General features: G+C 43.2%; 1 protein-coding gene across 1 annotated transcript in view; it reads left to right on the top strand.

Annotated features, from left to right (window-relative positions):
• Positions 1 to 12,572, top strand: part of ift172 (intraflagellar transport 172) — a 72,178-nt gene that overhangs the window by 5,415 nt on the left and 54,191 nt on the right. Inside the window, exons 9-14 of the mRNA XM_034076350.2 lie at positions 3,148 to 3,271; positions 3,788 to 3,883; positions 5,257 to 5,418; positions 9,914 to 9,967; positions 10,566 to 10,669; positions 12,052 to 12,137. Of these exons, the coding sequence (XP_033932241.1) occupies positions 3,148 to 3,271; positions 3,788 to 3,883; positions 5,257 to 5,418; positions 9,914 to 9,967; positions 10,566 to 10,669; positions 12,052 to 12,137 (626 nt within the window). The remainder of the gene's footprint in view (positions 1 to 3,147; positions 3,272 to 3,787; positions 3,884 to 5,256; positions 5,419 to 9,913; positions 9,968 to 10,565; positions 10,670 to 12,051; positions 12,138 to 12,572) is intronic.

The following is a 12,572-nucleotide window of genomic DNA, read 5'->3' as shown; positions in this document are numbered from 1 at the left end:
CAGGTACCAACACACCAAGGTCTCTTCTACATCAACATGTGTCCCCTCTTCTTCATGTCTCTTCCACATCAACATGTGTCCCCTCTTCTTCATGTCTCTTCTACATCACCATGTGTCCCCTCTTTCTTCATGTCTCTTCTCCATCAACATGTGTCCCCTCTTCTTCATGTCTCTTCTACATCAACATGTGTCCCCTCTTCTTCGTGTCTCTTCTACATCAACATGTGTCCCCTCTCTTCTCCATGTCTCTTCTTCATCAACATGTGTCCCCTCTTCTTCATGTCTCTTCTACATCAACATGTGTCCCCTCTTCTTCGTGTCTCTTCTACATCAACATGTGTCCCCTCTTCTTCATGGTCTCTTCTTCATCAACATGTGTCCCCTCTTCTTCCTGTTTCTTCTACATCAACATGTGTCCCCCTCTTCTTCATGTCTCCTCTACATCAACATGTGTCCCCCTCTTCTTCATGTCTCCCCTACATCAACATGTGTCCCCTCTTCTTCATGTCTCTTCTACATCAACATGTGTCCCCTCTTCTTCGTGTCTCTTCTACATCAACATGTGTCCCCTCTTCTTCATGTCTCTTCTTCATCAACATGTGTCCCCTCTTCTTCATGTCTCCTTCTACATCAACATGTGTCCCCTCTTCTTCACGTCTCTTCTACATCAACATGTGTCCCCTCTTCTTCATGTCTCTTCTTCATCAACATGTGTCCCCTCTTCTTCATGTCTCTTCTACATCAACATGTGTCCCCTCTTCTTCATGTCTCTTCTACATCAACATGTGTCCCCTCTTCTACATCAGCATGTGTCCCCTCTTCTTCATGTCTCTTCTACATCAACATGTGTCCCCTCTTCCTCATGTCTCTTCTACATCAGCATGTGTCCCCTCTTCCTCATGTCTCTTCTACATCAGCATGTGTCCCCTCTTCTTCATGTCTCTTCTACATCAACATGTGTCCCCTCTTCTTCATGTCTCTTCTACATCAACATGTGTCCCCTCTTCTTCACGTCTCTTCTACATCAACATGTGTCCCCTCTTCTTCACGTCTCTTCTACATCAACATGTGTCCCCTCTTCTCCATGTCTCTTCTACATCAACATGTGTCCCCTCTTCTCCATGTCTCTTCTACATCAACATGTGTCCCCTCTTCTTCATGTCTCTTCTACATCAACATGTGTCCCCTCTTCTTCATGTCTCCTCTACATCAAACATGTGTCCCCTCTTCTCCATGTCTCTTCTACATCAACATGTGTCCCCTCTTCTTCATGTCTCTTCTACATCAACATGTGTCCCCTCTTCTTCATGTCTCCTCTACATCAACATGTGTCCCCTCTTCTCCATGTCTCTTCTACATCAACATGTGCAGATCAGATTTTGGCCACTTTATGATGTCATAACGATGTGTTGACACCTGAATGTCCTCTAGAGCTCCATTGAGTTCTTTGTAACCAGATGTCTCTCAGAGGGGCGTGGGGAGGGGCTCCTTGTTTTCATCTACAGTAACAGACAGAGAATCAGCACTTTGGAAACAGGGCTGAAACAGAGGGGATTATGGGTAATGCTGCAATGATCTGTCTGGTGTTTCAGCCAATCAGAGACAGGCTCTGTGTATATCTGAGTCCTGTGATATACTGATGAAAAACAGTACAATAGGGACCTTTAAATGTTCCTCTCAGACTAACTCCTCCATGTGATGCAGGGGAAGCTGCTGGTGCACCCGTGCCCCCCCTACGCCCTGGCCTGGGCAGCGAACAGCATCATGGTGGGCGGCTGTGATAAGAGGGTGGTGGCGTACGGCAGAGAGGGGCACGTCCTGCAGACCTTCGAGTACAGCCGCGACCGCACGGAGAAGGAGTTCACCGTGGCCGTCACCAGCCCCAGCGGACAGTCCGTGGTGTTCGGCAGCTTTGACCGGTCAGTCCAAGATCCCTTACAGACTGTCTCGCTCGCTCACAACGGCCACGTCAGGCTCCATGCGCGACACTCAGACCATCTGTAAGCGTTCAGATCGTTGTTTCTGTTGCTGTGACTGCAACTCCTCCTGGATCCATCGTGTTTATATATAAGTTAACATCAATTCAAATCAACTTTGCCATTTGTCTTTGTTGTTATTTCATTAACTTTGTAGCCTATAGATCAGTGTTTCTCTTGTTCATACCAAGGACTTAACCAATACAAAAACACTCGCAGACCATCGTTTTTCTAGAGCAGATTACAAATCGCCTGGAAATGGTACAAACAAGTGGCAACATGTGTGACGAAGGTGTTGCGCTGGGCTATATCATGCAATTGAAAATGAAACTTAAGCTCGTTCCATTGCGGAGATATTCCCGCGAGAGTGCGGAAAACTTAAATTCATTTATTTATTTCAAATGTGAAATTTTACTAATATACTCACGGACCACTAGGGGGCGCTCACGGACCACACTTTGAGAAGCACTGTCCGTCTGTCGCTCTCCCTGAGGTTTCCAAACACTTTTTCCTGTACACATGTAGGTGTCTGGGAGATGTTCCTTGTTCCTGCGAGGGTCTAAGGCGGGGGTGTCAAACTCAATGTCATTGCGGGACACATTAGAATTATGCTTGCACTCAAAGGGCCGTTGGTAACTTTAAGACCAGCGCCATAGATAGAACATATCGATAGAACTATAGATAGATCAGTCTATATGGTGCTGTTTAAGACAAGGTAAATATACACAGATAAATATATAATATATATCAAATAATGTATTATTTTACAATATTACCTCTGCATTGGAATATTATCAGATAGGGTAATAACTTCATAATTAACTACGTCTGAAAGCAGAAGTCTAGGGCCAATAATTGCAAGTAATTGTAAGTCTCTTCAGTGCGCATCTCACAAAATGTGATGCATTGTGGGACATGTAGTTTATGGGCACGTCACCTCATAATAAACGTATTATATTCTTTGCAAGCTCTTGTGGGCCACATACAAGGAAGTGGCGGGCCGGATTTGGCCCCCGGGCCTTGAGTTTGACACCCCTGGTCTAAGGAAAGAGGGTAGTTGTATTCTGCACGCACTTCAAAGCCGCCTTGGACTAAATAATGTGTTATTCCGGATGTTGGACTTTATAAATAGAATGCAACACATGGATTCTGTCCCGGTATCTTCCTGTAGGCTGCGGGTGTTCAACTGGGCTCCCAGGAGAGGGGTGTGGGACGAAGCGAAGCCCAAAGAGATCCTCAACCTGTACACCATCACCAGCCTGGCCTGGAAGAAAGACGGGTCGCGCCTCTGTGCGGTAAATACCCTCTTTATTTATCACAGGTTTGGATTATTATTGGATTCCACACATTTAAATAAAGGAAGCTCGATGCTGGCCGTTATCTGGAACAAGGGAATATTTCTATCATTATATAAATCCTTTTTGAGATACGTCTGCTTGTGTCTTTATGAATTAAGTTGAAGATGTAGACGAGACAATGTTCAATAATTGTCAAAAAATATAACTTAACTTCTCTTAGTGTGTCTTCAACAGTATTTGAATGTGCCTGCATGTATGTTCTCTTTCTCATCCCTTATGTTACCTGGTGGTAGACGTATATTTAACAGCTAACTACGACATTAAATCGTGCGACTTTATACCAGTTATTCCCTCTGTTAAAAACAAACCACACTTACGTATCAAAGTCAATGTTGTTTGATGTGTGTGTGTGTGTGTGTGTGTGTGTGTGTGTGTGTGTGTGTGTGTGTGTGTGTGTGTGTGTGTGTGTGTGTGTGTGTGTGTGTGTGTGTGTGTGTGTGTGTGTGTTCATAGGGAACTCTGTGTGGTGGAGTGGAGCTGTTTGACTGCTGCCTGCGGAGAAGCATCTATAAAAACAAGTTTGAGATGACCTACGTGGGCCTGAGCCAGGTAGACGCAAACATATTGTAAAATATTAATGTCTGATTCATTATAACATACAACAACTTAAATCTGATTTAAATAATTAAAGTGCAAAAAGCGTTCCATTATCTCAATTTCATAGAAGGGGACAACAGAAATGACGGCTTCATAACAATCACAGAACCTTCTAGATTTGTTATTCATTGCTGCATTGCATGGAGATTTAAAGAGAGGTTTTTAAATCATATATTTGATAAGATTATGACGGATGCATTCACGAGAAATGTGTAATTACATTTCCGGTTCAGTAGCCACATGTATTATTTCCTGCTGTGAGTGAGTCTGCCTGGTGTGAATACATGTATGTAACTGTGGAGTAAATTAATCTATTACTGGGGGTCCGCGGGGTCTTAAAAAGTATTACAAGTTGATAAATCAATTTAGCGAAAATTAAGGCTATTAAAAAGTATTAAAGGGCATTTCCCAAGGTATTACATTTAGTAGCTTGTCTTCAATAAGTATCCAAATGGTCCAGAGAGGTTGTGTTCCACAGTCTGCCTGAATGTAGTCATGGCGTAGGTGTGTCGTGTGATTCTGTGGTTTATTGATGGCATCCCGTTGGGTTTGACGTCATCTGAACAGGACATCGTACGCTCACTGCTTGATAGCGCGAAGGTCCGTTTACGCCGGTTGCTAAGCAACATCGTTATGGGGAAATGCAAGTCTGCGTCCAAATGGTTCGAGGATAAGGAGGAAGGACAATTAATACTGTATATAGTCAATGTGAGGCAAAGTGTGTTGCCATGGTAACCGGTTAGAACTCCAAGTGGCGATGAGGTCTTAAGATGTACGGAAAGGGTCTTAAGAAAGGTCTTGAAAGGTTTTACATCTGACTTCAGGATTCCTGCAGACACCCTGGATTAAGAACTTCTTAAACATAGTTGGTTGTTCTTCGTCGTTAAATTTGCCATCTTTTCATTCGTAAAATTCAAATGAACAACATGGCCTCGTCTTTAATTTGGCTTTCTCCACGTTGAGATTATCAGCATACCTAATGATTTGTCTGCAACAAAGACACCAACGGTGGTGGAATAACGAGTACAAGTCAATGAACTCGACCGGTTGTCGCGGCCCCCTCCATTCTCATCAACCGCTTCATGCTCGCCGTCGAAGTGAATTCGCGTCTGTCCGCGTCTCTGCATTGACTTTACATGTAATTGCGGCGCCCCCAAACCTCGCGTCCGGTGTGACGCAGCATAAGGATGTTTAATAGCTTTATACCTGTATTTGACATTTACAAGGATATGGGAAATGACCATGTTCTTCAGAATAAGAACAAGTTGTTTATTTGGTCTTTGTCCTAATTGTCCACGTGTCTGTGTTGATGTCCCCTCCTCCAGGTGATCGTGAGGAACCTCTCCTCAGGAACGCGAGTGGTGCTGAAGTCTCACTACGGGTATGAGATAGAGGAGGTGAAGATCATGGGAAAGGACCGCTTCCTGGTGGCTCACACCTCGGACACGCTGCTGCTGGGAGACCTGCTGACCAACAAGCTGAGCGAGGTACGACAAGAATCACTCAAACAACGACGTCTTAGTGATATCCGGCTACACATCTGCTTAGTCAGAGGTGGGACAAGTACTCAGATCTTGTTCTTGAGCAAAAGTAGAAATACTCAGATCTTGTTCTTGAGTAAAAGTAGAAGTACTCAGATCTTGTACTTGTGTAAAAGTAGAAGTACTCAGATCTTGTACTTGTGTAAAAGTAGAAGTACTCAGAGCTTGTACTTGAGTAAAAGTAGAAATACTCAGATCTTGTTCTTGAGTAAAAGTAGAAGTACTCAGATCTTGTTCTTGAGTAAAAGTAGAAGTACTCAGATCTTGTACTTGAGTAAAAGTAGAAGTACTCAGATCTTGTACTTGAGTAAAAGTAGAAGTACTCAGATCTTGTTCTATAGTAAAAGTAGAATTACTCAGATCTTGTACTTGAGTAAAAGTAGAAGTAATAATAATATATAATATTTTTATAGCGCCTTTCAGGAAACCCAAGGTCGCTTTACAAGTCGGGTAGGGGGGGAGTAGGGGAAAAAAGGCAGACAGGTTAAGGGGTGGGGGGGGGGAAGTAGCGGAAAAATAAACCTATTAAACTAACTATACAGTGGGGAAAGCCTTGGTAAAAAGGTGCGTTTTGAGGGCTTCTTTTGAAAATGTCCAGGGTTGAGGCGCTGCGGATTTCGGGGGGGAGAGAGTTCCAGAGGGTGGGGGATGCCACACTGAAGGCTCCGTCACCAAAAGTCCGCAACCTGGTGCGGGGGGTGGAGAGGAGATCCTGTCCAGATGATCTTAGCTTCCGGGATGGAGTGTGGTAGCGGAGAAGGTCAGACAGGTATTGGGGGGCGAGGGCATGGAGGGATTTGTAAGTCAGAAGAAGGAGTTTATAGGTGATACGGTGCTTGACTGGGAGCCAGTGGAGGTGGATCAGGGTGGGGGTGATGTGCTCTGCACATACTGGAGCCTGTCCAGGGCTTTACTGGGAACCCCGAACAGGACTCCGTTGCAGTAATCCAACCGGGAGGAGACGAATGCATGAATGAGGGTCTCAGCCACGGAATCAGAGAGTGATGGTCGTAGACGGGAGATGTTCCTGAGGTGATAGAAGGCAGACTTAGTGACGGATTTGATGTGTGACTGAAATGAGAGAGTGGAGTCAAGGATGACACCCAGGTTACGGACTTCGGGAGACGGGGAGATGGAACAGCCGTCAATGTGGAGGAGGAGATCCTCAACCTTCCAGAGCAGTGCTTTGGGGGCCACAACCATGAGCTCAGTCTTCTTACTGTTGAGTTTGAGTAGATTTGCTGTCATCCAGGTTTTTATGGCATGGAGACAGTTGACCAAAGACTGTGGAGGGAGATGGGCGGATGGTGAGGTGCTGAGATAGAGCTGAGTGTCGTCAGCGTCGCAGTGGAAATTGAGACCGAATTGACGTATGATCTGGCCAAGGGGGAGCATGTAAATGGTGAAAAGTAGGGGACCAAGCACGGAGCCTTGGGGGACACCATGGTTGACTGGGGCCAAGGGGGAGGATGAGCCGCTGATGCTAACAAACTGAGACCTGGTTGATAGATAGGACTGAAACCATGACAGAGCTGTGCCAGTGATGCCAAGGTTGTCAGAGAGGCATTTCAGGAGGACTGTATGAGAAACAGTGTCAAAAGCAGCAGAGAGGTCGAGGAGGATGAGAATACTGATTTGTCCGGAGTCAGCAGCGAGAAGGAGGTCATTAGTGATCTTGAGGAGGGCGGTCTCTGTGCTGTGATGTGCTCTGTAGGCTGACTGTAGGGGTTCGTAGAGCTCATGGTTGGACAGATGTTGATGAAGCTGGGCGGCGACTGCTCTTTCCAAGGTGTTGCTAAGGAAAGGAAGGTTGGAGATCGGTCGGTAGTTGTTCAGCTCCTCAGGGTCCAAACCAGGCTTCTTGAGGATGGGAGTGATGGAGGCGGTTTTGAAGCAGGAGGGAACTATTCCAGATGACAGAGAGGAGTTGATGATGTCTGTTATGATGGGGCAGAGGGTGGGAAGGCAGGCCTTGACCAGCACCGTGGGCATGGGGTCAAGGGAGCAGGTGGAGGCCTTAGCATTGGTCACCAGCTTCGAGACCAGTGGAACATCCACTGGGGAGAAGGAGGAGAGAGAGCATTGGGGATTGAGGGGTTGAGCTGGGAGTGTGCATTTCTGTGTCAGGGGCCAGTGCAGAGAGGGGGAGGGGGCGGGCACCAGGAGTTGTTGATGAATGGAGATCACCTTAGCCTGAAAAAAGTTGAGGAATTTGGAGCAGAGGTCAGGAGCTTCAGCAGTGTGCGTGGCAGGGAGGGGGCGGAGCAGTCGGTTGATGGTGGAGAACAAGGATCTGGGGTGATTTTGTTGTGAGGTGATGGGGGAGGAGTAGTAGGTGGTCTTGGTCTTGGAGAGAGCCTCCTTGTAGGACCTTACATGGTCCACCATAATATTATTATTATTATTATTAAAAGTAGAAGTACTCAGAGCTTGTACTTGAGTAAAAGTAGAAGTACTCAGATCTTGTCCTTGAGTAAAAGTAGAAATACTCAAATCTTGTTCTTGAGTAAAAGTAGAAATACTCTAATCTTGTACTTGAGTAAAAGTAGAAGTACTCAGATCTTGTTCTTGAGTAAAAGTAGAAGTACTCAAATCTTGTTCTTGAGTAAAAGTAGAAGTACTCAGAGCTTGTTCTTGAGTAAAAGTAGAAGTACTCAGATCTTGTCCTTGAGTAAAAGTAGAAATACTCAAATCTTGTTCTTGAGTAAAATTAGAAATACTCAAATCTTGTACTTGAGTAAAAGTAGAAGTACTCAGATCTTGTTCTTGAGTAAAAGTAGAAGTACTCAGAATCAGATCTTGTACTTGAGTAAAAGTAGAAGTACCAGAGTGTAGGAATACTCTGTTATAAGTAAAAGTCCAGCATTCAAAATGTTACTCAAGTAAAAGTACAAAAGTATTCTCATCAAAATATAGTTAAAGTACCGAAAATAAAAGTAGTCGTTGTGGAGATTGGTCCATTTCAGAATAATATATATGATATGTTTTATAATGATTGATCATGAAAGTGTTCTCAGAGCTGGTGAAGGTGCAGCTAGTCTGAAGTACTTTGTAGACTGCAGGGTAGCTGGTGGATTTACTCCAGGTGGAACTAAAGTCTGATTCAACACTTGATTATATTTCACATCATTCATCCACATCTGTGAAGTAACTAAAGGTATTAAATACATGTAGTGGAGGAAAAGTACACTTTGTACCTCTTAATTGTAGTGAAGTAGCAGAACATTGAAATACTGAAGTAAAGTCCCTCAACATTGTACTTAACCACAGTACTTGAGTAAATCGACTTAGTTACTTCACACCACTGTGCTTAGTTGATGCAGTATCGGACTCTTCTACATGTTATGCTGCACCAAGCGTGATGTGTGTGATTTTGAATGTGGTGTCCAAATTAAGAATTATCCAAAGACCTCACTATATTCTGGATTTACTGTAGAGTGCTGGACAGTAACTAAGTACATTTACTCAAGTCCTGTACTTAAATACCATTTTGAAGTATTTGTACTTGAATGTTTCCATTTAATGCTTTAATCTAAACTTCTACTTCTCTACTTTAAAGGGGAAAAGGTGTATTTTTTTAATTGACTACATTAATTGTACAGCTTTAGTTGGTATTCAGAATAATTGAAATAGTAGTTTTAGGTACAAAAAGGTGACAATATATTACAAAATGGTTTTCTTTTGAAGTCTTTAAAGTCAGTAATTTGTGTATCAGACCTGAAAACAGTAAATATTACTTTTGATACTTTAAGTACATTGCAATACTTCTGCACTTTTACTCAAGCGAGATTTAGAATGTCTGGCTTTTTAACTTTTAATGGAGTATTCAGTCAAACATGATTCCTCATTGTGTTTAACCCGCTGACACCCACATAGGACATTTCCGTTTTTCTATAGGTTTCTGTTTTGCCTTATACATTGTCCTTTATTTTCAGTATATCAAGTTTTACACATCCCAGAAATCAGCACAACCTGATATATGTCACTCATTAGAGACTTATATGCAATATCATATGGGATATTTGCCTTTTCTTTTAAAACGGAGCTTGAATTTTGCACTTATTTCATTAAAAATAACTGCTAACCATAACTTTGAAAAAAACATTCAACACAGACAATTGCACACGTTTATTATCATTGTATCAGAACTGATTAGAAGATTCTAACTTCTTCTGTTCATTAGTTATGCCCATTCTTTTGGGCAGTGTCCATGGGCCAGGAATTGTCTTTTTTGTTGTCAAGACTCCACATGACGATGAAAAGTTAACAGAGTTGTTTATTGCTGTTTCTGTGGTTTAAGAGGAACACCACGTCTCCGGCTGAAACAGCTGAGGAGCGATGACGCTTTGAACACGACGTGATATTGGGATCTTATTCGGGTCTCAGAGGGTTAATTCATCATTTGTTTTTAATATAAGCCTTTCCTCTGTTCCTCTCTCAGGTGGCGTGGCCCGGATCTGGGGGAAACGAAAAGTTCTTCTTTGAAAATGAATCTGTGAGTTCACACATTCAGGTTATTTTTTAACATGAAAGTCCAAGACGCATACACCATCTGCTTTCTAATGAAAGGCACGGCATTCGCAAGAAGTACTCCAGGGGTGTCAAACTCAATGTCATCACGGGCCACATTAGAATTATGCTTGCACTCAAAGGGCCGTTGGTAACTTTAAGACAAGATAAATATATAATATATATCAAATAATGTATTATTTTACAATATTACCTCTGCATTGGATTATTATCAGATAGGGTAATAACTTCATAATTAACTACGTGTGAAAGCAGAAGTCGAGGGCCAATAATTGCAAGTAATTGTAAGTCTCTTCAGTGCGCATCTCACAACATGTGATGCATTGTGGGACATGTAGTTTATGGGCACGTAACCTCATAATAAACGTATTATATTCTTTGCAAGCTCTTGTGGGCCACATACAATGAAGTGGCGGGCCGGATTTGGCCCCCGGGCCTTGAGTTTGACACCCCTGCCGTACTCGATAGAGGGAGAGAAATAAATGAGAGTCACAGCACCGCTGCAGGACGGGGTCTTTGCCTCAGACGGCTCATGTTTTAATACTCTGTGTGTCATGTTCCAGGTGTGTATGATCTTTAACGCTGGGGAGCTGAGCCTGGTGGAGTACAGCAGCAATGAGATCCTGGGATCAGTCAGAACCGAGTTCATGAACCCTCACCTCATCAGGTAGGTACCCGAATCAAACGCACCTTTTCCAAGTTAAGAGGAAAGACCTCAACAGGTTTGACTGGTTCCACAGAACAAGTAGTGTGACACATATTACTCACCTGAGAGTTTTCCTATGAATTATAATAATCAAATCAAATCAAGTTTTATTTATATAGCACATTTTTAAAACGATTTTTGGTCGAGCCAAAGTGCTGTACATGCAATAAAAACACTTTACTACAATAGCAAACAAAAGACGACAAATTACAACCGCACAAATAAAAAATCTCACACAGGGAAAAGTCAGGAGTCGTGCTCCGCTCTGACTAGAAGGTCAGAGAGAAGAAGTGAGTCTTTAGCGTTGATCTAAAAACCCCTAGGGTCTGGGCCGACCCCACATGGAGGGGCAGAGTGTTCCAGAGCCCGGGGCCAGCTACTGCGAAGGCTCGGTGCCCTCGGGTTTTGAGCCCGGTCTTGGGCACTAGCAGCAGCAGCTGGTCAGCAGACCTTAAGGCTCTGGCTGGGGTGTAGCGCTGGAGGAGTTCAGCTATATAAGCCGGTAATGCCACAAAAAGGAGAAATTGAGCATTTTTATCAATCTGAATTAAACAAGTGGGGTGCCACGGCAAAAGGTGTTCACTTTAGTTTAGCTTTACTACTTTTTCAAATTCAGAACAGTCATATTTAGACTTTTTTTATTCCAGTTTCAGATGCTAAAAAATGTTTTCAACAAAATGTAAGATGTACAAAAATACTAATCTAAGGAAAGTGTGTTGGATGTAGGAAAATGTCAGCTGAATATTTTTTAAATCAAATATCAACCCCATGAAAATGCTCAATTAATAAACATACAGTTTAAATGCAGTCTCTAACACTTAAATAAGTCCCTGATCATTCCTTACAGACAATGTATTTCCAGCTCTGTCCACTAGAGGGCAGTATTGAGCTGTGCAGAGCTCAGGGTATCTCTACATACTATTCAGAGAACGTATGAAGAGAAGAGTGACACGGTTTCAGGACACTCTGACTGCTCCTCGCCTCCGGCTGCAGCAGAACATCATGACCAGATGCATTCTGGGATTCAAACAGCAGCCAATTATACTGAGCTGATGCTGGATTTAAAACATGTTGAATTAGTGTACATACAGTGATGTTAGTGTAAAACCATTATTTTGTACTAAAGGTGGTGTGTGTGTGTGTGTGTGTGTGTGTGTGTGTGTGTGTGTGTGTGTGTGTGTGTGTGTGTGTGTGTGTGTGTGTGTGTGTGTGTGTGTGTGTGTGTGTGTGTGTGTGTGTGTGTGTGTGTGTGTGTGTGTGTGTGTGTGTGTGTGTGTGTGTGTGTGTGTGTGTGTGTGTGTGTGTGTGTGTGTGTGTGTGTGTGTGTGTGTGCGCGTGCGCAGTGTCCGACTAAACGAGAGGAAGCAGAGAGGAGTGGAAGACAACAAGAAGCTGGCTTATCTCATCGATATAAAGACCATCTGTATTGGTGAGGAGGTGTGGGAGTGCTAGGATGGTTATTGATCAAAAGTATCTAAAGGACTTCCATTTGAATTTACTTCCATTTCTTAGCTACTTTTTCTATTTCCATTTTCTTCTACTTTATACATGTACTCCACTAGAATACTATTTCTTACACTTTTTACTCCTCTAAATGTATATATTATACCTTTAAAGGTCACCTATCATGCTATTTCTAGGGTGGGGTATAAAGCTTTAAAAAAATAATAAGGAGGGGGCGGAGCTTATGCGGGACCCGGCAGCTACTGTCTAAACTAAATGCTGCCGTGATGAAACGCCATATCATGGATTATCAAGGATCTGAAACAGTCTGGAGCTCAAAGGCTTTCTCTCTTGCCGGTTACACCACAAGGTGAGTTCCTTTTTACTTCCTGCTTCTTCACACACATGCTCTCCAGTACAG

This window comes from Pseudochaenichthys georgianus, chromosome 24 (genome assembly GCF_902827115.2).
Source record: "Pseudochaenichthys georgianus chromosome 24, fPseGeo1.2, whole genome shotgun sequence".
NCBI lineage: Eukaryota > Metazoa > Chordata > Actinopteri > Perciformes > Channichthyidae > Pseudochaenichthys > Pseudochaenichthys georgianus.
This window is presented reverse-complemented; position numbering and strand designations above follow the sequence as displayed.